The sequence below is a fragment of the Pelmatolapia mariae genome, linkage group LG22 (assembly GCF_036321145.2).
Source record: "Pelmatolapia mariae isolate MD_Pm_ZW linkage group LG22, Pm_UMD_F_2, whole genome shotgun sequence".
Taxonomy (NCBI): domain Eukaryota; kingdom Metazoa; phylum Chordata; class Actinopteri; order Cichliformes; family Cichlidae; genus Pelmatolapia; species Pelmatolapia mariae.
This window is the reverse complement of record NC_086245.2, coordinates 20,614,300-20,640,993: the sequence shown is the minus strand read 5'-3', so window position 1 is coordinate 20,640,993 and position 26,694 is coordinate 20,614,300. Positions and strand designations below refer to the sequence as shown.

At 42.7% G+C, this 26,694-nt stretch overlaps 2 protein-coding genes across 2 annotated transcripts; one reads left to right on the top strand and one right to left on the bottom strand.

Moving 5' to 3' along the window:
- The first annotated feature begins 55 nt into the window (after positions 1-55).
- Positions 56-21,973, top strand: itgb8 (integrin, beta 8). The gene is made up of 16 exons (XM_065471018.1): positions 56-1,213; positions 2,146-2,231; positions 6,093-6,264; positions 7,096-7,202; positions 7,635-7,774; positions 8,020-8,185; positions 12,160-12,318; positions 12,437-12,532; positions 12,709-12,801; positions 13,832-13,972; positions 15,261-15,675; positions 15,802-16,024; positions 16,147-16,250; positions 17,907-18,029; positions 19,071-19,237; positions 20,332-21,973. Exons 1-16 carry the CDS (start codon positions 1,120-1,122, stop codon positions 20,455-20,457), a joined length of 2,412 nt encoding a protein of 803 aa, XP_065327090.1. The 5' UTR covers positions 56-1,119; the 3' UTR covers positions 20,458-21,973.
- Positions 21,974-23,126: 1,153 nt separating this feature from the next.
- Positions 23,127-24,857, bottom strand: sp8a (sp8 transcription factor a). The gene is made up of 2 exons (XM_065470651.1): positions 24,837-24,857; positions 23,127-24,326 (listed from the first exon to the last, which is right to left on the bottom strand). Exons 1-2 carry the CDS (start codon positions 24,855-24,857, stop codon positions 23,127-23,129), a joined length of 1,221 nt encoding a protein of 406 aa, XP_065326723.1.
- Positions 24,858-26,694: the final 1,837 nt, after the last annotated feature.

Below are 26,694 nucleotides of genomic sequence, written 5' to 3'. Positions count from 1 at the left end.
GCTGCGCGTTGGCGCATTCACCGTCGCCGTTGAGGCCTGGAGCCAAGACAAACATCTCTTTCTTTCTTTCTTTCTTTCTTTCTTTCTTTCTTTCTTTCTTTTTTACCTTGAGGACCTACGAGCATGCCAAAGATGGTCTGGGTTGCTAGTGTTTTCTTGCTTCGTGGCTGTTTTCCTCGTGGATAAAACGTTCAGTTATTTACTAAGTATTTTTGGCTCTCCTCAGCGAAGCAGCCGGCGAGGAGGTTCTATGTCAGTGGAATCTGCGCACAATGGACTCAGACCCCCACCCCGTCACCTCCCCCTGTCCGCCTGTAGCACCAGCCTGTGAACCCCTCTGCGAGAGCTCTGGTTTTTACTGACCACCCCCCCCCCCCAACTACCCCACACCATCATCCATCCACGCAGGTCCTCGCGCACAGTGGCCTCCCTTACGGTTCTCTTAAGAAACAACATAAACACCAGCGCTACACTCGGAATCCACCGCACCGCAACTCCTCCTTGTTCACCTCTCTTCCTCCTCTCCTTATTTGTCAGCCACCCCCTGCGCGGACACACACGCCCCCTCCCCTTCTGAGCTCTCGCTCTCGTACGTACAGCGGCGTGGTTACCATGGCAGTGGTTAAAACACGGTTATTCTCCTGCTCTCGGCGTATGATGTTCACTCAGCATGTCGGTTGCGCGCCGGCTGAGCGCTGATTGGCTCTCCCGTTTGTAACTCCGGCGTGTGCTCTGTCCCGGGATGAGACTTTTACCATCAGCTGTGAGGCGAAGCTGTGAGAAGCTCTCGGGGACGCGTCGCACACCTGCGGCTGGGTGGAAATAGATGGAGGCGACTCGCACTCCGCCGATTGCTTCACCTCCTCTCGTGGCTCACGGGGGAGCGCGCTTGTAAGCTGATTTGACCGGTCGATGTGAATGCCTCTCCGGGATTAGAGGGCTATTTGGGTGAACCACGATGTCCCGCGGCTTGGGCCAGCACTCACGGTTATTGTTCATGCGCCGGCGAACGCACGGTGTCCGGTCTCCCCCGGTTCATCTCCAGTAGCCGTACAGCTCTGCTTCCCGTGTCTCCTCGCTGCTTGGCTCCGGTCTCCTACCCGGTGTGGACAGAATAATATGACTTCCTGGCTACGCACATACGACAGCGCCTGTCTGTGCCTCCTGCTCTGCTGTTTGGTGGTCGCTTTCAGCGGAGAATCCTTCAGTGCCGGTGAGTGGAGGCTCATTGGGGGCTAATTACATCCCGTCTCAGCAATTAGCCTGCATCTTGTAGCTATCACTGTCAAGCGATCATTAGCGTCCCCTCCATCCCACATTATCTGTAGTCTCTGCAGGAGGTCACGTAAAAGACTCGTAATGGGCATTTGTCTCATGTGGAGGAGTTACAAACTAGTTATTGATGAGAGGTAATGACAGCCTCACTGCAGTAGCAGGTAACACTCCAGCCCTCTTTGTTGAACACATTACCGAACATTTAAAATTAGAAGTTAAATGATTAATCTTCACAGTCTTTTTTGCCAGAGGCCAAGAGTTTTAATTGGGTGAGAGTGCGCTGTTAGTGATGCTCAGACCTGCAGCTTTTCTCCTTTTGTCCTACATTACAACCTCACTGAAGCTCCCTGGAATAACTCTGGAAAATTAGATTCCAGCAGATAAATCACTACGGTACAACATTAATTCCACTATAAAAAGCCTTTCTTTGTCACTCAGTAAAGTCTGCATCCTTACTGTATTTTTTTCTGCAAACCTTGAATGACATATCCTGTTTGAGTGCCTAGTTATGGACTCCCTGCATATGCACATTCTCACTAAACGATTGACTCATGATTAGATGTCGTATGGATGTGTGTATTGGTGTTGGACGGGGGCTTACCACTCCAGCAAATCCAGTACCTGCTTCCAGATGGTGGCTGATTTGTGCTGAACAGCCTCTTATGAGATGCTAAGTGGTGCTCCTATCATCAAAAGTGTCTAATGTCCACAGGGGTTCAGCTGCATGGCTAATAAGTGTTGACACACACATTCTTTCATATGCTAATCTCAGATTCTTCCCTCCTCCTCTTGCCTATCTTTTTTCTTCTTCCCTGCAATCATTTTTCTCTCGCTGCCTCCTCCACCTTTCCTCCTCCCTTACTTGAGCAGGTGACAGCGTGTGTCGGTCTCCTGGCGTCACCTCTTGTACAGACTGCCTCAGCCGTGGGCCACAGTGCGCCTGGTGTTTCAAAGAGGTAGGAATGCGTATGAACGTGTGTTTGTGTGTGTCAGAGACAAACGTGGCAGGCATTGGACAGCATTCCTCAGATGACACGAACCAAAGCTTTGATCCAGTCCACAAATGTGAATATAATATGCACGTTAGAGCTCGGCGGCCTGCGTTATGACTCGTGTGAGTTGCGCCGGCTACCCGTGTGAATGTTTCCATGCACATTTTCTCAGGCAGAAGGCAGAGACAGAGCCACTTTTCCATCCATGTGTTTAGTCTCCACACACTTACACGTATTGCTGCTTCCGCCCATGCCTCTATCTGTCTGTGTGTCGGTCTGTCTCGTAAAGAGCCCACCCCAAATCAGACTTGAGGAGCTGTAAAGCTTCCTGGTGCCACACCAGTCACAACACACAGATAGAAAATACCAGACCAGACTGTCAGCATGTGTGCATTTACAGACTTCAGGTGCTTTCCCACCCTGTAAGTCCTACACTTCTTGACATCATCAAGTGGGGCTGGGTTCACTGGTGTGTGTGCGTGAGCCCTCAAACATTACCTCCTACACACACAGAGACACACACACACATACAAGGTCATATAAACTCACAGAGCCATGCTTGGATAAGTATTAAACAGTGCCGGGCTTGTTAATATGCATGTTCACATTTGGCTGTTAATATTCAGAGTCCAGCGAAGAGACAGACTGTGTAAGGAAAGTCCCGGGAAGTCAGTCTGAAACTTTTTGGCATTCTGAGTTGTTACAGGGCAAATTATAGCCACAGGGAACACCATAAATACACTCAATCCAGTCCAGGTTTCAGGTTCAGGTCCTGGTCACATAGTTCGCTACAGTTTCAGGTTCTATTGTAGACCACAGTTTTCCTCAACTGTGTGGAGTTTTTTTTTTAAATTTTCACTCTTTCATCCCTTATCTGTTTCCCCCTCATGCTTTTTTAAAAATGACTGAACTCAGTCTGGCCCATGACAGATTAATTACAGTGTAAATACACATATTTAGGGGTGTAATTTTACGGGGATTTTTTGTGCCACTTCCTTGTATTTGTGAGTGTTTTTGCTACAGACTTAAGTACCAAAGGTCACTAAGCCTCTCCAAAGCTATAAGGCATGACACTGTTACACTCTGCTGTTGTGGCAGCTGACTGTTAGGAGAACTTAATCAAGAATCTGAAGACAATACGGGCGTCTAATCAGATTTTGAACTGTCCAAACTAACACTGAGCAAATTTCCATCGCTCAGTGTTGGAATACACGGAGAATAAATCCGGACACCAGTAAATCCAAACAGGCACTTCCTCCTGGTACTTGAAACTGATGAGTAATTTCAAGGGTCCAATAGCAAAAACAGTCATGGCTCTCATGTCGGTGTAACTCCATCAAAAATCAATACAAGCACACTGAAAGCAATCAGAATGAAAAATGAAACCACTGATTAATTGTGAAACTGGTTTCAGTATAGCATGTTTCCCTGAGTGGAATAAACGAGGGAAGGCTTTGCACGTCTGTGACATCAGGCAGGTGCGCAGGGGAAAGAGAAACGGATCAAAAGTTGCCCAAGGGCTCCAGAAGCATTGCAAGTAAATCCTTTTTTTTGAATGTTTGTCAGTGTGCAGGAGTCTGCAGCATGTGTGAAGCGAACCGCAGAGTCTTTCACTACATACTTCACAGTGAGCAAAGGTTAAAAAATTAACTAATGGGTTAAACATTAACTAGATTACAGCCTTTAAACGCCGAGTGTTAGGCATACATTTTTGAATTGATGTAGCGGGAGACGTCGGCACAAGTATAGAGAATATCTATAATTTTTCTTCTGACCTTGAAATTGTTTACTCTCGCTCTTGCTCCAGACGGGCTGAAGGAGATGTGCTCATCATACAGATGAGATTACAGCGAAAACATGGCTTCCTTGTATGGTCTGTTTATAGAGTTTAAAATCGCAAGTGAGCTATACCCTACAGACTTTTGTGATATTGTACATGTGAAAAAATGCTCTCCTATATTAAAATTTATAATGTTAAATAAAATCGATGAAATTCAAACATGTTGTTTTTTGAAACATACACTTCATTTGAACTTGTAACCAGCAAGATATATATTTTTTATTTAGAGGGTGATAAAATGTGTTTTAAACCTGAAAAGGCAACTAACTGGGGAACATATCCTACGCAATTTTGATAAAGGGCAGTACGTCTTTAACAGCACTCTAAAGCCATTATTACCTTTTATTATTTGCAGTATATAAAATAATGTAGAATCCAGAGAAATCTGTGAAAACAAATTGGAAAGAAAGGCTGAAATCCAGCATTGAACGGCCTTTATTTGTTGCCCTCAGGCAGCACTCAATTACACAGTGGAAATCACTGAATGGCTTTTGGAGCACTTTTAAAACCAACGTCAGCCAACAAACAGACGGTCATTCTATGCACACTTATCCCCACAATGAAGAGGAGAAAAAAAGGATATACACAAGATGCAGAAATACAGTTGCAATGGGTGGGACCAAGCTCATTTAGAAGGGTGCAAAATTGACCAAACAAAAGTCCTTTTGGAAATCAAGGACGCCGCCTCCCGTGGGCTGAAGAAGAGAGAGACCATCTCAACATCCGCCATCTGTTATTTGTATTCATTAGTGCACATGGCGTGAGTGACTTACATGTGCAAAGGCACCATTAATATTCAATATTACAGGCTTTGAAGTCACATATGCTCCCATTGTTGTTTAATAAAAGAAGGCTTTGCTTAATTCGACAAGATAATGCCAAAAGAGTATTCTGTCACCTTTTGGAGACATTTTTACTTACAGTGTTGTTAGCGTTTTGTTGGAAGTGAATTTGCTTTTTGGAAGAAAAACAATGACATTTCAGGTTGTATTATGTTTTTGCTGTTTTCAAGGACACGTTGAAATTATTTGCTCATCCGTCCATTCCCACATCATCTGTGACAAAGCTTTTGCAGATGAATTTACAGTGAAGGTGAAGACTGAGACAAAGTATGGTGCAAGCAAGAGGCGTTTATTTGCCCACATGTATCTAACGCCATGACAGTTAATGGTAGATCAAGCTTTCCAACAGCAACGACAATCTCTTGTCTAATGAAAAATGGCAGCCTTTAATACTCTCAGCTGTTTAGGACTAAACCATTATTTACTCTCAGGTGAGTTTACCAAATTCTAGCAGTCCACCATCTCTATACAATACACAATTTGAATCAATAAATACACATATTTTACCATTGTCTGATAATTAAATATGTTATATCTCACCCTATTAAAAAAACACCCAAAACCCATGTATAGAGATTTCTCACACCTCGTTAACCCATGGCCTCTCCTGGAACCTTTAAATGGTGTCCGGACCACTGGGGAAACATTTGCCCAAACACCCTGGAGAGGACACAGAAAAGATCTTTGCACCAACCTTTTTACCTGTAGACTTTAAACACACACACTTGCCTAAGTTTTACTTGGCAGTAGACCTTATTTGCTCCCAGTAACAACCTTTCCTCACAGACAACCACCACACTTCTCAGTGAGGAGCAGCTGTGCAGGACCTAGAACAAAAGGCCACCTGCTAATTATTAAATAACTCAATAAATATTCAATAAATAATTAAACCTCTTGTGTACAAATGGTTATTGATGTGCAAGTCTATCCTTAAAGTGCGGTGCTCAATAAAGTGCTTTTAATAAAGTGCAAAGGTGCTTCTAAAGTGCTGTGCAAGTTACGACAATACAAATTATACTAGTAAGGAAGCTCTCTTCCTTACATCATCCTAACTTGTTTTAGAAACAGGGTTGGATTTTAAAACCAGCATATTTTGAATGAAGGGCAAACTGACCATTTTGAGCTTTATGTTTTCACCTGTAGGACTTTCTAGATGGGGCGGGGCTAAGTCAGCGCTGTGACTTGCCAGTTAACCTGCTCAGGAGGGGCTGTGCACTGGAGTTCATGGAGCAGTCAGAGGTTACGGTGGAGGTCAACGCCACCATCAGCAGCACACAAGTTTCCCCAAGAGACATCAGCATCACCCTCAGACCAGGTAGATGACGTGATAACTTGGGTTGGGAGTAAAACGATCAGACTCTCTTAATAATGTGTTCAGTATGCAGACAACACACCATTGCAGCGATAGTGTAAATGACCAGCACTTGTGGTTTTTGATTATTTTGTGTGCCCAGCAGGGCAGTTTGTGAATGTGCTGAACACCAGTGCAATATCAGAAAATAAGAACATTCTTGCGGGAAAGAAAAGGAACAAAAAAATGGGAAAAATCTCACCTTCTGTAAGGATCAGGCCATAAGACCTCATCCACATCACATGCGGTGCTGTATTTAGTAGCTCAGCAGCACAGCGAGTAATGCCTGCAGCGCCGTATGGGAGCATACAGCACCAAGCGGTGGGTGTTCAAATTTCCACTGGCTAAAAGTGTTAACACTTTCCAAGATGGGTGCTTCAAGAATCACTGTTAATGTTTAAGCCTTCAGGAAAAAAAACTATAATAAAGACATTATTGTGGAGAAATGGTGCCCTAAGCACTAAATGAAGCCACAGTCCAAGTGTGAGTGTTTGTGTGTGTGTTGTAATCTGAGTTTATAGTAGCTTGTTTAGCTGCTGCGAATAGCAGTGCAGTGAGTCCCCTTCCATTGAAATCGCTGTCCTTCCTCGTAATTACATATATATATATAGATGAGCAGGAAAGTGAGAGTAAAGGGAAGATGCCTTGCAGTCTGGACAGTTCAGCCAACCTCTACCTAACAAATGTTTCACTGCATCTCTGCTTCACAGAGATGCTGGTGCTGCAGTGCACCATGCAGTGTTTTTGAACTTTTGCTCATTGCAGTTTATGTTGTGTGTGTGTGTTTGTTTCTAGGTTCAGCAGCCAGTTTCGTAGTGTCGGTGAAGCAGCTGGAGCGTTATCCCGTGGACCTGTACTACCTGGTGGATGTATCGGCTTCTATGCAGGAAAACCTTGATCAAGTAGGTGTGAAAATGCTCGTCTGTCACTCTGCTGCTCAGTGAGTCAGTGAGGATTTGTTCCACGCCTTCTTCTCGAAGGTTCTATATATAAATAGAGCTGCAAGGACTATTTGCTGTGTAAAAACATAATTAAGTCAAGGCTTGCATAAATGAGAAGTCTCACCAGGATCTATAAACAGTAAGTAGGCCCAGTGAGATGGACACTGACTTTATAACTACTACAGATTAAACTTTTTTTTTAAATGAAGCAGAGGAAATGGGAAGTAAATAAGCTTCTTTTTTGTCTATTGTGCCTGATTTATTCTGGATCATCTTCCAAATCTTATTTTATATCCTCTTGCATGACTCCTTCTTTTGCTCTTCTCTTCTCGCCTGCTGCTCTTTACCTGTCCTTGTTCTACCTCTCCAACCTGCTTTCTGCGTGCGGCACAGCTGAAGACAGTGGGTGTAGCTCTGTCCCTTCGTATGACGGAGCACTCCTCAGACCTTTGGCTGGGTTTTGGCTCATTTGTGGACAAGCCCGTTTCTCCTTACATCAACGTTCATCCTTCGAAGATCCACAATCCCTGCAGGTAAGATCATTTGTTAGCTAGAGTTGGCAGATACAATGATACACTAGAAGAGGGGTGTCATCATTTCAGTGATCATGTAAAAAATATATACAAAGATACATAATACATAATTTAGCTTTTTAGTTGCTTGGGGCAACATTGTCATCAGGATAAGCTGAGCACATAGCAAATAGCTCTGCAGTTCCAAATCTTGCAAACAGGACCTCATTTTTTAATTAATTAATTTATTTTTTGTCTCTCACAAGTGATTTTGAAATACGCTGTCGACCAGCCCACGGCTTCCACCATGTCCTTAGCATGACAAGCAATATGAGCGAGTTTACGCGGGTGATCAAGCGCCAGCGCATCTCTGGTAACATGGACACACCTGAAGGAGGACTAGATGCCATGCTGCAAGCTGCAGTCTGCAAGGTGGGCATTTGTTCATATGTAGTTTGCGTACATGAATACATACATGAATGCATATAAAACTCCCTCAGAGGCTGTTAGTGACGTATAGTGATGTGTTTTAACAGCACAGGATCAATTAATGTAGTTTTTCCACCCTTACTCAATTGTACCGGCTCAACCCTGCATTCTCATAATTGTTGTTGCTATAATCCATCAGATGTATTAGTTTAGGTTGCAGAAATAATCAAAGGCTTCCCTAAAAACGACATCATCTACATGGCCACATGTGTCACTCCATAGCCTGTCAATATTGTTTAGCATTAATGGTGCCTCCACAGTGCAAGTTACCCTAATGCTCACTACATACCACTGAGACTTCTGGCTTTTGAAATGTGTGTTAATAACAAGCTCCTCTTCAGCCCAGAGAGCTGTGTAATTTGTCAGAGCACAGGACAAATTTTACTTTGCCTCATCATGAATGAACTCAGCTCCAGCTTTGTTTTTCTGGATCTTAATTCAAGTCATTATTTGGTAAATTCACCTTGGATGCTGTCACAGTATGGGCTCAAAATGTGGTCATAAATATTTTGTACTTGTAAATCAGTTTTGTACTTGTAAATCAGGATTTGTATGTGTAAAAAGAATTTGTGTGTGTGTGTAAAAAAGATTTGTATGTGTAAAAAAGATTTGTGTGTGTGTAAAAAAGATTTGTATGTGTAAAAAGAATTTGTGTGTGTGTGTAAAAAAGATTTGTATGTGTAAAAAAGATTTGTGTGTGCGTAAAAAAGATTTGTGTGTGGACTTAGCCAAAAAAAACCCTGCAAGTTACAAGTACGAATTTTGACCCTATTTTTCTTCCTTTCATCTGATTGGTCAATGTCATGTCAATCACAAATGTAACAATCCAATCAGAGAACAGATGGGTTTGGCTGTCGGAGGGGCGCTTTTTTTGAACTGCAGGTCCTTGAAGGGTAATACAGTTTGAAGCTGGAGGATCTCTATATAAATATCCGATAGCAGCTAGGTCCCCTAACTTTCAGCAGCTGTTGAAAGGATAAAGTTGTAGTATGTCAGTGGTTAGAAATACCATTATTACTTTAGGATTAGTTTAACACAAAATCAGGGCTGACCCGGGACTATTGCTGTGAGTCACATTGCGCAGCATAAAAGTCCTTTCACATCGGACGCAGGATGTGCTGCTAATGCTAACTGCTAACTAAAAGCAAAGGATCCAGAATTTGTTGCGCTGGCTGCTGGGCTCTGTGGGTCCTTGTCGTTTCTATCTCTGACTTTATGTCCTCTACAAGAGTTTCTGTTTTTTTTGCTAGTTCTTCAAATGTTCAATAAAAACATGTATGCTAATTCATAACGAAGAAAGCTTTGTAATGAAGACTGTCATTTCCAAAACCCCGCCCCCCCCCCCCCCCCCCGCGGTCCGCAGCGCTGTTGAAAAGGCTGTGGAAGTCCCTGTATTAAGCACGTAGACCTGTGACACAAAAATCACCAAACTCGGACGACCACAGACTGTTTTCCTTCATGGTGATGAAGGAAAACGCTGGGTTGGCATGTAAAAGGGCATTTATTCCCTTCAAGGACCTGCAGTTCAAAAAAAGCGCCCCTCCGACAGCCAAACCCATCTGTTCTCTGATTGGATTGTTACATTTGTGATTGACATGACATTGACCAATCAGATGAAAGGAAGAAAAATAGGGTCAAAATTCGTACTTGTAACTTGCAGGGTTTTTTTGGCTAAGTCCACACACAAATTCTTTTTACACATACACAAATCTTTTTTACACATACAAATCTTTTTTACGCACACACAAATTCTTTTTACACATACAAATCTTTTTTACACACACACAAATCTTTTTTACACATACAAATTCTGATTTACAAGTACAAAACTGATTTACAAGTACAAAACTGATTTACAAGTACAAAATATTTATGACCACATTTTGAGCCCATATCACAGCACTGAGTCTGTGTGGATAGGTCTGAGTCATGGTTGCACATCTGGACACTGCAATTGTACACCACTCCTCTTTGCAAAACTCCTCAAGCTCTGTCAGGTTGCACAGGGTCAGGCATGAACAGTGCTTTTCAAGTCCAACAACAAATTCTACATTGGCTTGAGCTCTGGGCTTCGATTCAACCACTCCAAAACACTCACCTTGTTGACTTTAAACCATTTCCATCTAGCTCGTGCCTGAATGCTTCGCTTCATTGTATTAGGTTGGAATTCTCTTGGAGACTGAATCAGATGGTCTTTCAGGATTTATCTGTCATTGCTGTTTTCATTTTATGTTTTGCCAGAGATGGTGTGTTTGGCAAAATATATAGAATGTCTGTTGCTACCTTAACAAAGTGTCTAGTGTGATGATTTAAAAAGTTGATTTTGGTCTCATCAGACTAGAGACCCCAGACTCCCACATGCTTTTAGATGAACGTCAGTAGAGATATCTCTTCCCCCCTCTCTTCCATAAAGCCTGAGCAACATCTCAGGTGCTGAAGCTTTTAACTCCTTCAGAGTAGTCATAGGTGTCTTCGTGGCCCCCACCTTACTGGTGTCCTTCTCACACAGTCACTGTTTGTGAGGACGGCCTGCTTTAGGCAGATTTACACATGTGCTATTTCTTCCAGTGATGACGAATTTAACTGAACTCCAGGGGATTTTGAGTGACTTGTACGCTGACCTATAGTTTTCCTAATCTTTTCCCCGACTTGCTTGGAGCGTTCTTCTGTCCTCATGGTGTAATTGTTGCCAGGAATACCGATTAACTTGTGACTGAATCTTTCACACACAGGTGTCTTTATACTACAGTCACTTGAGACACATTCATTGGTAATCTGCACTTCATTAACTGTGAAACTACAATTGGCTGGAGCTCTGTTGAATTAGTTCAGTTGCTTTAAAAGGTTTGAATATTTATGCAGTGACTTATTTATTATATACTTAAATATTTTTGATTAATGTTGATTAATCTAGCCCTGTGTCGAATTGGCGACCTGTCCACGGTGTATCCCGCCTCTCGCCCTATGGTAGATAGACTAGATACATAGACTCCAGACCCCCCTCCCGACTCTGATAAGAATAAACAGAAGAGAATGGATGATTAATTTCCTCTACTTTACATAAACATTTTCTTTTGTGAATTCTTGTTAAAAGGCCAAATTATATTGACCCTGATTCCATTCCAACCTAGTGGTAGATTAGATGCTGTATATGTAAATCTAAGGGGTGTTATCTAGTTGTAAGTAGGTGTTAAATCTGCAAATCTAAAAGAAGCGTTTACTGTTTTCTGGAAGAATAGTGGCACCCTGAAAGCAATGCATATTGCCACAGGAATCCTGCTAAGTATTGACTCCACATGTTGGGTATGGCAGACACACACACTCAGATTCACAGTTGCTTACATTATAGCTTCTGCGGGGGTTATGTGTCACACCATGCAGGGGGCCCCTGAGTAACCATCTTGGAGGGAAACACCACGGTGGTCATCAGTCTAGAAATAGACTCTCCATTATGCCAGGCCTACTTATAAGCTCACTAGGTTTCCCTAAATACACACACACGTGCACACTGGCCCATTTTCTCACGCTGAGAGAAAGGAGTCACTGTATGAGTCACAGACATAAAAATCGAGACACCCGGTTCTTAATTTAATTGGACATTACAGAAAAGCCTGATCATCACGGAAAATAATCCAGTTCACATGTGTAAAATGTTTCGGCTTGCATTTTTTCCCATACTTGTAAATCCTTAAAATGTGAAGCATGCACATTTTTCCACATCACTCTGTATGAATGTCAATAACTCATGATTTAAAGGAATAACAAAAACCACTCTGCAAAAACAGGCTGCAGAGACGTTCAATAGATCTCTGCTTGTGTTTGAATTTTTTTGGTATTAGGATGAAAATATGTAAGTTTTGCTAAATTAATGGCCAAAAATAACATTGCATGTTGCCTTCTTTCTCCATGTCTTTTAGAGGGCTGTTGGTTGGAGACCAGAGGCAAAGCGTCTGTTGCTCCTGATGACCGACCAGCCTTCTCACCTCGCCCTGGATAGCCGGCTGGCAGGGATCGTCGTGCCACACGATGGCCTGTGTCACCTGGAGGACAACGTCTACAAAGGCAGCACCAGGATGGTGAGGAAACTTACAAAGCTAAAGCATCAAACTTTAAGCTCACATAATCTCACTTTAATGTGGACCAGATGAATTACTACAGGCTTTGAGGTGACAGGAGGTTTACTTTGCTTTTCAGGACCATCCCAGTTTGGGTCAGTTGTCTGATAAGCTCCTTGAAAACCATATCTACTCCATCTTTGCTGTGGAAAAGCAGCAATACCAGTGGTATGAGGTAATGTGCCCCTACACGTGCACTTAGTAATATACTGAGAAGGCATACACTCAGCCACAGATTCTCAAGTTCTGACTCATGAACATATCTTGCTCATTTCAGGAGCACATTTGAGAGGGGAAGATTTTTAAAAGCATTACGTTTTTCTCTACTCTCGTCTCCCTTTCCTTTTCCAGGAGCTGATGCATCTGCTACCTGGCTCCTACCTGGGAAAATTAGGCCTCTTCCAGGCTCCGAATCTCATAGATCTGGTGGTGGATGCATACAAGGTACAAAGCACTCAGCTACACCTCCCCTCGTAGGCTCTTTGTCCTCTTTGTAGCATCTTATTCATTCTTTGGACAAAGACGGGGACAAGTGAAAGGTGGGAGAGATGAGAAGAGCAGCACTGTGAGAGCTGGAATCACAACCCCACACATTCCTGGCTCAGAAATGTTGAGACAAAGTTTGCTGCCGGTCTGCTGAAGCAACACAAACTTTTGTTGTTCTCCTTGACTTGTTGAATCATGTGGACTGAGTAATAGCGCATTTCCTGTTTGAAAAGTGCGTCCTGTTTATGTGTACCCCAGAAAGTTCGAAAACGGGGAATGCAAGAAAAATCTTAAACGATCTCAAACTTAAAGTGCTAAAGTTTGGGGAAAATAGATGATGGGGAGAGACTTAAAGCCTAAAGAAAGAAAAACAACAACAAGAAACAACACGGACGAGAATTTGAGGTTACGGAAGGTTAAGGTTTTGTATGTGTGTGTGTGGGTGAGTGAGACTCACCACGGGGTTAATTCAGTTGGCAGAGTATAATCTTGCCTCAGGCACAGCGCTCCATTGTTTGCTTCGAGAATCTGCCGAATCCACAAAATCGGGTGCGCAGCCACGCATACGTGCAGAAACACACACACATACACAAACAGCGCCGCCTGAACAGAAGCTGGCATTATAATGGCTATCAGATCCCCACAGAAACCATGTGTCCTAATCAGAGAGGAACACAAAGATGCTATTTTCGGCCCCACCTCCTTGTTCCCATAAATCCCTGTATTTCAGGAAGAAAGAGAGGGCGACAGTAAGGGCTTTCAGGCAACATGTGACAACTTTAATTAATGAGCCTCTTTTTCCCCCCTTTCTTTCGTCATTGCTGTTCACACACACAGATTACGTTCATTAAAATTTCAAGCTGTCCCCAGCATTCCCTTTTATCTTAACTTACATTGCTTTGTAGTCAGCACAGTAAGCTATAATAAGTTTCTTTATATCAGGCTCTCAGTGTAATGCTGCTTGTCTCTCTGTTTTTGATGTGCCCAGAGGTTGTTATCAGAGGTGGTGGTGTCCGTGTCGGTGGAGGACAAGGCGGTCAGCAGGTACTGGGTGTCTGTAACTCCTCTCTGCCCCGATGGATCCACTGCTGCAGAGCACAGTTGCACAGGGGTGCAGCCCGACCAGACGGTAAACACCCAGCAGCGTCAGAGCCACCAGAGATGTCACAAGGCATATATTAGTTGTATCAGATTACCCTGAAATACACAAACGCCCTCGCGCTGAGAGCTTTACGTGACAGAGAAGATTTGGTAAATAATCCGAGCTGAGCGGATTACACGGGCTGTATTTAAGAGGAAAACATTTCCATGTGATTTCGCGACCTTTTCCTCCAGAAATCCTTACCTCGCCTAACATGAGAGCCTCGATACAAACAAATAGGACATTTATATTTAGAATTAGGTCATTGGACTTGTACTCCTTAATACCTGTTCTGTTATCCAGCAGAGAAAAAGAAACCTTCACCAGTGCCGAGAGCACTTTTTGATATTTCTCAGCTGTGCACGGTAATTTTTCTACTTAAGCAGCATGACTTTATCAGAGGTTACTCTCACAAAATGCTCAGCTGTAGCAGCCAAAGAGACCTTTGCTTTGGCACTAATTATAGCATCTTCAGTGCATTTGGAAATGATTTTTCTCCCCTTAGCTTCCTGTGAGACTTCTTTCGTCACATTTTGGGGTTCTAAACTTTTATTGAACCTCGGCATACTAAATCACTGCTCTACAGAGTTACTCCACTCTACAAAGAAACTCAGGCCTTTTAATCTGTGGGTGGATTAGAGACGAATTATGGAAACAATTACCAGAATGGAGATAAAAATCAATAGAAAGGCTGACTGTGAACTCAAAGCTTTGGCATGCACAACTTTCCACATCAGCCAACAGAATAATTGTTCAAATTCAGCCTAAGAATCCATTTTCCTATCCAACTGTTTGAGCTGTTACGGATTTCTGTAATCATGCAGCGAGATTTGGCTTATTCACACCTTTTAGATTTACAGTCTCAGTTTGGTGCAGAAAAATGATTTCTGAATAATCCACATCGCTGTGGAAGTGTAGAGGACGTTTAAGATAGACTCTCTGATGTAAATGTCTATGTCAGCATGCTCACAAGGACAATACTGAGGGCCTGAGTTTAGCGTGTTAACTAATGAGGATGGCATGAGATGTGGTCATTTAGTCGTGAACAAAAGTAGTGAAGAAACTGGAATTTCTACCTGCTGTTGCTAGGGAAACAAGACACTCTATCACTAAATCGGTGAGATTCATAGCATAAAATATTACAGTAGTTCTTTTTGAACTCGGGCATGGTGGTGCACCAGATGACCAACCGACCTTGCCATCCATATAAATATACAGCTCTATCCCTCTTTCAACATCCCCTGCTGCTCTTTATAAACATATTTGTTTTACGCAGGTCTACTTCAATATCACAATTGGCCAGCACTCCTGTCCTGATGACGGTAAAGATGAAGATGTGACAGTCATGGTCCGTCCCGTTGGTTACAACGAATCCACTGTTGTGAGGATCCGCTCTAAATGTCAGTGCACATGTGGACCGGCGGGACAATGCCGTGATGCCAACGCGTCACCATGCAAACAGACCCAAAATGGCAACAATCAGGAGGAGAGGCCGAACTACGGGATGATTAAGGACTCGGATTCAAACAAGAACTGCAAAGCAGATGGGTCTGATGTGGTCTGCAGTGGCCGCGGAGTGTGCGAATGTGGGAAGTGTGTTTGTGAGCAGAGCAGGCTCGGTGCAGTGTACGGGAAATACTGCGAATTAGACGACTTCTCCTGCCCTTACGAAGGAGGGCTGTTGTGTGGAAGTAAGCGGGGCACAGTTCTGAAAATTAGTTCATAGTGATACTGCAAATGTCAAGATGATGCGTGCACGATTTTTCTTTGTTAATTTCTCTAATGCCTTTTCCTCTCATCTCTCTCTTGTCTCTCAGGTCGGGGTGTGTGTGTGCTAGGTGAATGTGTGTGTGAGGATGGATGGACAGGCGATAGCTGCAACTGTCCCGTCTCCACAGCAACCTGCCAGTCATCAAATGGCTTGCTTTGCAGCGGGAGAGGGAAGTGTGTGTGTGGTAAGTGTGTGTGCGACGACCCCCAACACTCCGGAGACTTCTGCGAGCGTTGCCCTGCATGCCAAAGCACCTGCCAATCATACTGGTAATTAGCGACTTATATTTGGTACCACAAAGCACGATGGGAGCTCTGACAGATTGAGCTGTATGCTTGAAGTTGAAACTGTAATGATTTGTTATTTCTGTTTGTGTTGCTTTGCCTCTTAGGACGTGTGTGGGCTGCCACCTTTCTCATGGTCTGACCCAGAAAGAGGCGGGACAGTGCAACCACACCTGTGCACCGCTGGTCGGCTACATGGATGATGTGTCAGGTAGAGCTGGTGTGATTCAATTCAATTTTATTTATATCGCGCCAAATCACAACAACTGTTGCCTCAAAGTAAATAATAGAGAGAAAAACCCATCATATGACCCCATATGAGCGAGCACTTGGCGACAGCGGGAAAGAAAAACTCCCCTTTAACAGGAACAAACCTCCAGGTTCAGGTTTACATATTTGTAGTTTTGTGGACACTAAAAAAGTTTTTTTTTTCTTTAATTGAAGCTATGATAGATTTAGCTGATTTTAATAAAAGCCTTGGCTCAGTTTGAATTTGCTCTTGGGTTTGAAATATATTACTTTGCATTTACTATTTGACAGGCAACCCTTAGAGCTACTTGTATTCATCTTTTTTTGGTAAATTTGGCAATCTATAAATGCGACATTGACAAGTTACGCGATGTGCTGTTGCACATGTTGGCAGTTTATTGCCTGCATTTTTGAGCCAAAGCCATTTGGTTATTTGGAAACAGAGCGACAGATGGATTTCACTGAGAGCTGAGCATACTGCATGATAGCAACATGTCAATCACAAGATAGCCCCGAACTAAACCATATCCTGTTTTAACACCTATTATACCTTAAATAATACAATCATTGAAAATGAATGAAATGAAAAAAGAACACCATGTTTTATTAAGTATGACTTAAAACTGTCTTCAGAGGCCATAAACTCACAAGGCAAGCATTTGCTGAAGTCATAAAAGAAGTGGAAAGTTGGGTTTCCCATAGAGAACTATGTATCCTGACCTCGTTTTGCAACCAGAGATGCCACCCCCTGCTGGCCACTAAAAAGACTGCCTCTACATCACATTATTTTTCATATACAGTTAGAGTTGCATTTCTGACCATCTGATGAGTGTAAGCCTACTATTCACTGTCCTTTTAGCTCAGTTTTGTTCTCCACTGACTCCTAAAAAATCAGTTTCTTTAGCTTCCAAATGCTATGTCTAACAGTTGGACACTATTCGAAAATCAAGACCCCAGATTACTGAGAGGATTTGTATAGTCAGATTCTCGTTGCACACAGATCTTCAATTACTTAATTTGGTTTTACTAAAATAAGGTTGCCTTCATGTCATACATTGTTATGCACTGAGCACTTCTTCTCCACTCTCTTCTTTTCACTCCCCATGTGTTTATATACCACTGCAGCAGCATTAAATTCATCAAATTTGTGTCTTCTCTCTCCCTTAGTCTGTGTTTTGTCTCCCTATGCTCTCTTTTTCTTTTTGCTTCTGTTTCTTCTCTTCTCTTTCCCTTCACAACCCCCACCCATCAAGGCAGATGGCCGCTCCTCCCTATGCCTGGTTCTGCTGGAGGTTTCTTCCTGTTAAAAGGGAGTTTTTCCTTCCTACCACAAAGTGCTCGCTCACAGGCAGGTCAATTGATTGCTGGGGTTTTCTGCAGAATTCTGTAGGGTACCGTGTAAAGCACCTTGAGGCGACTGTTGTTGTGTGATTTGGCACTATATAAACAAACCTGTATTCAATTTAATTGAAACAAGAGGAGCTTTAAAACAGAGCAGCTCTGCAGCAGCAATACTCTGATCAATTTTTTTGTTTAAACTAACCCTCCAGGATTTGTTCTGGATCTTGGATCTATGTCTGGGTCTCACTGCTCCCTCTCTCTCTGACTGTATTTTCAGGTCAAGCAGGGGAGACGTGGATTCACTGCATGTACATCAGTAACGACAGCTGTCGCAACAGCTATCGCTTTCAGACCAGCTCGAAGTCTGGTCAGGCTCAGCTCCTTATTAGTACAAGACCAGGTATAAAGTCAAAACTCACACACACACATACACACACACACTTTAACTTGGGGTCATATCCGTTGATACCACTGCTGCACTACTGCACCCTGGTGTATTTGAGTCAGCAAGCCTGCTGTCAGTGTTACAGCTGTAATTTAGATTTCCCCTCAGTTTCCATCTCACTTTCTGGATTTTTTTCTTTTCAATCATCCACACACACACACACACACACACACAGACACACACACACCTCCTCACGCACACACACATACACACAAACACACAATTTTAAACTCACACTTCACATTTGCCCTCAGTTTCACACACACATTATTATTGCACATCTAAGTGTTACAGATCACCCCGCCACCCTTACACCCCACCCTTTTCCAATTTTTGGAACAGCACTGCTCATTGTGCATCCCCCCCCCCACACACCCAACGGGACACTCTCTTCCTGCTCACACCCACTCCTCCCGGGTGCAGCAGGAGCCAGGTCTCTATGGTAACTCTGTTACAAAATGTCAGAGCAATCTTTGGGCTCTTTGTGTCGAGCAATCAGCCCGTCATCCACACATGCTCCCCAGCAGATACACAGCCAGCTGACTGTTCAGTACCGCAATACTGGTACAGCTGCCGCCGAGCGAGCTCTGTGTGTGTGTGTGTGTTTGTGTGTGTTTGTGTGAGTGTCATATGTCATCTAAATGAGTAGCTCTGCTTTGTACTGCCTTTTTGTCTCCCCTGTTTTTCAGTGGGCAGTATCTTTCCTCTTTTAGTAACTTTTATTCAAATTCATTCATGCAAGTCCAACGTTTACATCCAAAACATACCATACCCAGCCTACACCTGGGTTTAGAGCCACTGAAACATACCTGATTTGCTCTGCACAGTTTCATATTGCTGAATCTGTACCTTTAGTTTTATTTAATCTGTACTCTCATGTTGCTCAAAGATGATCTTGATCAAAAATACTCCAAACTTTTGTCCCCATCAGTGAACAATACAATGTTATAGCTCTCCACAGTAAAACTGAGTGTGTTTATGTGTATGTGTCTACAGACTGTGTCAGCAGCAGCCTCCGGCTGGTGAGAACTTTCTTGAGCGTGTGCGCCCTGACCGTGTTGTGCGGGCTGGTGGTTGTGGCCGTGTCCCGGCTGTTGCTGCAGAAGAGGCAGTGGTCACCAGGGGGCACTGTTGAAGATGCAGGGTACCATTGCACTGGAAAGGTTAGCTCTCTGATATGCTTGAGGAATTTCTCAGTGCTGCCTGATTTTAAACGAGAGCCAAAGTGTCCCTGGAGCCCTGAGCAGCAAAGGTTCATTAGGATATTTATGTGAAGTAGTACCAGCAGCTGAAACCAGCAGTGAGGAATGTGAGTGTGCTCTTAGAGGTACAGCTGTGTTTTACATTTCCTCCCAACTCCCAGCTCAACATCTACAGTTTCCAGTTTTCTGACCTTATAATGACATACAGCACTTTGGAGAAGAGGAAGATGGGAATTTCTTAGCAACGGTTACTGGTTAGGGGGTGGGGGGGTTCCTGTTCATGGCACTGCTGCAGATCATCTTAATGATACTGGCGATTATGGATTGTGTTTAAGAATCAGGACCATCTGTCTGGTTAACATTTACAGTTCTTTGCTGATTTTTTTTTTATGACATTTTACTCTCAGGGGGAAGTTTTGCTTTTGAGTAACAAAGACTTACTCTCCACTTCGCAGTCATGGGAAAGGCCACATAGACTTTTAGTTTACCTACCTAATATCCACCAAGGGTTAAGTTTAGCATGTTTAGCCACATGCTGAACTTTCAGTGAATAGGGGACGCATTTAGATTTCAAATAAAGCCACAGGGTTTCTGTTAAAAGCTTTTCCACGTGGGTGTTTGAAGCAGGTGAAAATGCTATAAAGGGAGGACATTAAACAAACCCAGTGGCCTGGTGGCTGTTAAGAGGTTAAGATCCTCTGTGTACCTGTAAAGGCTCCAGAAGGACTGTGAAAATGACCCTTAACTCATAATCTTGGCTTTACCAACAAATCTTTACCAGAAATAAATCACAATTAAACAGACTAACACTTTGAGTTCTCCACTAATATGAACACTCACAAGCTGTAACCACGGAAACATCTGTCACACATGACATGTAGGAGTCATGTGGGGGAAAAAAAGCAACTTGTATAGCATTATGGGAACCGTAGTATGTAGTATTTTGGACTAATAGTGAAGAAGTCTTCTGAAGTGAGCATCTGTGTTCATCTCAGACTCCAATATTACTGACTGCATATTTCTGTTGCCCCCCCCCCCCTCCCCTTCCCCACCAGGATCTGTCATACATTCCTACAACCAATGAGAAGACTGTCACCTACAGGAGGGACCATCCACCTGATCGCCCTGTGGAAATGCACATTCAGGTTCCTAAGATGCCCCTGGGTGACCCCTGGCAATAAAAGGTCATAACAAAGGCAGTAGAGACATATAGAAGCAAAACTGGACTCAAGGCTTCTTTTCTGCCTCCTAACCTTCATAAAACTTCAACCAGCGGTACGTAGTACGTAGAGACTCAAGCGAAGTAAACTATGAGACCTCCACAGGATTTTATTTGTTAATTGAACTGACCAAACTTTTATTGACTGTGTGACTAATGCGGCCAGTATCCTGGGAGTCCTGGAGATGAAGACAAAGAGCACAAATTCCCCACCTCTTCTCCTTCTTCTTTTGTAGGACCAGGGAAGCTACTTCACCTTTACAGGGTGAAAGTTGATCACTCCTCGCTTTTTAGCCATGCACTGCTCTAGCACGAGTAAGTGTGCATGTGTGAGTGTGCATGTGTGAGTGTGTGTGGTGCAGGTGCACATATGCTTTCTATTTATTTGATAGTGACAACACTACATATTAATAAAAAAAAAAAAATCATGTGACTGTGCCAGACTACAGTAATCCGACAGTACTGTCTCCCTGTCTTAGTCTGCCCCCATGTGGTCAGTGTAATGTACGACATTTTCTTTCAATTAACACACATTACTGACCTCAGCTGTGTTGCCTTGCATACACCAAGTGACTAAGTAGCTTGCTTTTATTTTACTGTGATTACATTTTAGTCACGCATGGCGAATCTTGTTGTTTAATGTTTTTATTTCTGTTAACATCGGCTGCATTGCAAATTAGTGTTATGTCATGGCATTGTGTAATGACAAGCAAGAATACTTTCATTTGATTGTCTTTTGTTAATAATCTGGTTAGACTTGCACTAGAACAATTGCATTTTACTACTGAAAGGTGTGGGATCTCTAGGCATTAAAGGTACCTATGTGTGTTTAAAGCTAATTCACTGGAGGAGTGGATTAGCTCCACTGGAACACTGGAATGACAATGCATATAGATTTCTATTTTACATACTGACATAATGGCAGTTGTATCATCAAAAGCCTGAGAATGTGACCTCTGTATCAGAATAATGTCTGCATTTACCTGCTGTTTCACAAGTATAGACTAATACACAAATCTGGTCCAAAGGTACTGAGATCAGAGGTGGAACTTCACTCTTCACCAAATTTAAAGGATTAGATCCTCTGAAACCAGAGTGCCAGTTTCGTGACTTGTTGAGAGACTTTGCTTGCCCACTCCTGTTCCTCTTTTTTTTTTTTTAACATGTTGTTTACAGCATTAGCTGCTCTGTTTTACTGTAACCTCGGAACACTAATGAATATTTATTATGATTCTATTATATTTTTTATGTTTATTTGATTTGTTATGCTATATTTGAGTAGCGGTAAATAGGTAGTGAATACTGTGAGCTGTCTCTGTTTCTAAAACTGAAATGAATTCAGCAATAAGGTATTAATCATCTCATCTTACCGGGCATTATGTTCGGAGTGACAACAGCACTTTCTCTGTAGTTTTGCTGTCGATGAATGTGTAGCATGACTGTTTTCATTCCAATAAAAATGTGCAAGAGTTTTTAAACTTTCTTGAACTGTGTTTTATTAATTTATAGTTATTCTATTTAGTTGTATTTATTTAGGCCCTGTGGCCCAAAATTTCATGTACATTATTTTTTAATGAAAAATATGCAAAAACTTTTTTAATATTCAACCATGACAGTCCCTGAAGACCAACACCAGAATCGAAGCATGTAGTTTTTAATGAATACAACTCGCTACACGTTTTCAATATCTGTTTGTTTAAATATATTTGTGTAGATGTGCGAAAGATTTTTAAATTTTAATTTATTTTATTGGTGCATCAAAAGATTGCTGCATAACCAGGACCTGCATTCAATATTACAGTCCAAGCCCATGTGATCCAAGCAGCTGCTGACTGCATAAACTGAACACTAGGTGGAGATCTCCACCTACACAACTGTGTTTAAAGCTCACTGTAAGTATTCACTCCAAGTCTCCAACTCTTTACAGCATTTTTTTTAATAGCAACATTTTTTCATCATTGAAACAAAAAACTTACAGCAGATTTTTCCCCCCATGAAGCAGCAGCTGACGTCACTGACTACAGAACTCTTTGTATCTAAAGGTGCCAAATGTGCAGATGTGCCTACTTAAATAAAATAAAATTAATAAAAAAAAATAGAATTGTTATGTATGTAGTTTTTTTTCTGGTTTTATATATATATAATCGCTGCAAACTGAAAACTAAGACTTTGTTTCTGAGGCCAATTGTAATATACAACAAAACTTAGATTATTGCATGTGAGTAGTTGTTTTGTTTGTTTTTAAATTGAAAATTGCCCCATTTATTAATTCCAGTGCAACAGAGACTTTCAAACACGAGTAAATTATAGAAATGTAGTCACTCAAACTTTATTGTAATTTATATATTTAATTACTATAATAATGAAGTCAAAGGGGATTATGAAAGGCTCGTTTTTCTCCCTTTTTTTATATATTAAAAAAACAGAATAAATTAGGCAATAGAGAAATTAAAAAAAAAACCAAAAAACCCTAAACGACAGATGAGTAAAAGATTTTTCATAGAAAGGTACAAATAACAGATGAGGTATAAGCAGAGTGATCCATAAAGTGCTGTTTCAGTTCTTTAGAGTCCACGGCACGCTGTAAAGCAAACAACCCACGTGTGGATTCATCGGGTTCAGCTCTGTGGATTATTGCACCGCTCTCTGTCCCTCGGTGCTGTGCAGACTCAGTCCAGGGCTCGGGCTGCCGCTATTGTCCGTGTCGCTGGTGCCCTTCGTGAGCCCCGGCTCCCCGCCGTCCTCCGGGCTGTGTGTCCTTGCGTGCTTGCTGAGATGGTCAGAGCGCATGAATCGTTTGTGGCAGAGGGAGCACTCGAATCGCTTCTCCCCGGTGTGTGTGCGCAGGTGCCGCTGGAGCTCGTCAGAGCGCGTAAAGCGTTTCCCGCAGAAAAGCCAGTTGCAGACAAACGGCCTCTCCCCGGTGTGCCAGCGCAGGTGGGCCTTCAGGTGCGAAGTTTTGCCGTAAACTTTACCACAACCTGGGATGTGGCAACTGTGCAAGCCCCTCCGCCGGGGACTCGTGCGCCCTTGGCCGAGGCTCTCCGCCTCTTGGCAGTTTGGACAGTCACAAGTGGTTCTACCGGAGTAGCGCCGTGAGGAGGAGCGGGAGGATGGGGGCAAAGAAACGACTGGGGAACCTGTGAGAGGAGGTGCCGCCGTGACCGGAGGCTCTGTGTAGGCTGCGGGAACAGGTGGTCTGAAGCCGTCGAAGAGATGTTGCGCCGCGGGGAGCAGGTGCTGAGAGGCACCGGGGCTGAAGTTAGAGCTGTAGTCACTGGTGTAGCTGCTCAAAGGAGAGGGTAACCCGACTGTGTTCTGTGCGTCCACCCAGCTGCTTCCCATATCCCACCAAGCAGGAGGCCCGTTACCAGTATCCCCCACGGGTTTGAACCATGGATCATAGGGATGTGCATGCATCCTCGGATATATCCCGGCTATGCTTTCCACCGAGGAGGGAAATTTGGTCAGAAGCACGGGCCGCTGTGCGTGTGCGGAATTGGGAACGCAGTTGTCCGGTGGCACAGCGGTCTGGTACATCGAAAAATCATTCCCTAAAGAAGAAGTAGCAGCTGTCACAGTGAAAGCGCTAGAAGCGTCAGTCAGTCCGGTCCTGCTACTCCTGGAGGTCCCAGAAGAAACCCCAAACGAGGTGAGGCAGGTACCCAAGTTGCTGGTGACTTGCGAGCTCCTTCTCCACGGATGGAACCCTTTGACGAGTCCGGGGGCTCCCTCGGAAACAGCAGGGGAGCACGAGGGACTGGGCTCCCCAATCCTGCTGCAGGTTGCGGCCAGCATGGCCAGCGGGGTGCTGCCCAACCGTGGCTCCTCCTGCGGGAACACAAAGCACGCATTTAGAGCCAGCACGCCACTGAAACCATGTGCGCAAAACACGCGTAAAATGAAGCTTGTAAATCAAATGAGTTGGACACAGTCTGCAAAACACAAATGAAGCTTACATTGTTGTTGTTTTTTTTAACTTAACCAGCAATACCACAGCAGGTGGGATAACTTAGTAACTTATACAACTTTAAATATGGTGGGCAAATAATCTTAAAAAAATCGTTTAACTTTTCCATTACACGTAGCAACTCGCCATCAATAGCGCAAGCTGTGAAAGCTAAAAATGTAGATGGGAAAACAACTAAAGCTCGATTAATTTAAATAACGATACTTTTATTATAAACAGCGGCATTTAAACGAGATAAAGGAAATAAAATAAATATTAACCGAATAAGCAAATGGACAGACCCTTTTAAGAATTTGCTTTTGTCAAAAATAAATAAATAAATAAATAAATATTCAGAGAAAAACAAAAGTTAAGTCGAAATGCAAACTCACCCCAAGCAGTGTGGCAGCCATGGACTCCGTGCAGTGATATCTTCTGCTATCAGTGTCTGTGTGTGCTCTCGGTAGCTTGCGTGATCGGTCTGTTTTCCTCTCTGACTGCTTTGGTAGTAGTTGTATCTTCCCCGTGGCTTTGAAGTGGCGCTGAGCATCCGCTGGCCAATCAGAGATCAGCTGTCATCGTCTCCAAACATTTGTGCTCGGGGTCGTCATAAATTTCAAACGTTGTAAGCGAGTATGGTTTCAAAGTAAGAGCGAGAGAATAGTTTAAAGTTTAACGCATGAGATTCAAAAGGAGACACTGAAGCAACAGATGAGTGCGCAGAAACGTTCTTGGTCAAAATACACGTCATACCGCCACAAAAAGTGGCAGTGAATAGTTCCGTGACTGATTTAAGGCATTTCCTCATTAGGTTAATAAAAATGTAGCAGCAGTAGATGCCATTATAAGTTCCAGATGTATTTATATTTGATGTTTCAGCTCCATGTATTTCGTTACTGGACTTTGAACAGCGCAAGGCTCCATGATAAGGCAAAGTAGGCAAATTGCAGTTAAAATCGCCCAAACCTATTCACTACCAGTTGAATTTAAAGCTGTGTTAGGGTGAAGTTACCCCTTAATTTAGCAATAAAAAGGCAGCATTTAATAAACTAAAAAGCAACTACGCTGGCATAAGGGGATTTTGTGCCATCGGCCAGTCAAGATAATGCGTGCTAGTAAACAAAAAAAAACACAAGGGAAGCTGTCTGTGCATGTAAAACAGCAAAGCGCAGTTTTGTTTTACTTATGTTGTGAGTTCACTCAGAGGGAGAGGGTGATGAATGGGAGGCTGGTCAGGTCCGTCCCATCCTGTCCCTGGGGCGTATCCAGTCAGCCCTGGGGGAGGGAAGGGAGGGCACCATCACTGCCTCTACAATTTCATCTTATTCAACACAAAACAAATGACTTTTTAAAATAAAGCACCTCTTTCTGTTCTTTTCCCTAATTTTATAACTCATTTAGACACTTGGCTAAGCTCAGACTAACAGTGGGAGGAAATAACTTTTATTATTTGGATACATAGATAGTCCTACACTTAAATCAGGCATGTTTAACCTTTGTGATGACACACGCACCCTAGAAATAACCTAATGTAAGAGCAAAGGCACTTATATTTCATTTGAATTTCAAATGTAATAAAACAGCAGGATTCAAGCTACTTCTTTCATTTGCTTGATATACTGCTTTCCTGCCCTTACCTCATCACTTTGACTATCCTAAATGAAGTCAGCTGCACACTCACAGAAAAGTTAATCGCATCTCACAGTTTAAATCAAGTGGCTGCTAGTGTGCATAATTATTTTTGGTGTTGCAATGCAAAGTCCTATATATCATTTTATTTCATGTACACTTCAAAATGTTAAGGCAGATGTTTGTTGTTTGTTTCCTGAAGGAAATTATTCAGCATATACTTGATGGTTTAAACACACTAAGATACTAATATCTCAAACATATGATGTACAATGCATTAACTTACTTGACCTGTGGCTAGATTAGTAATTTATAGGCCCAACAACTCCGAACCAGATCAGAGAACCTCTGTTTCCTTCCAAGGATTCAGTTATTCTCCAGGAAAATAAGAAATGCATCAATGGTCTGCTGTACTTGCACCTTTTTGTAAAATGTAGAGAAGCTAGACAAGCAGCTGCAAAGCCTTTTTAATTTTAAGTAAGTAAGAATGCCATGGTGTATCAGCTTAGATTAGAGGGGTACTTTGCCCCAAAATCAAATTAAAATTTAATTTAATTTAAATTTAATTTAAAATTAAATTAAATAATGACACTTCCTACAGTTCACTTAATTTAAAATTAA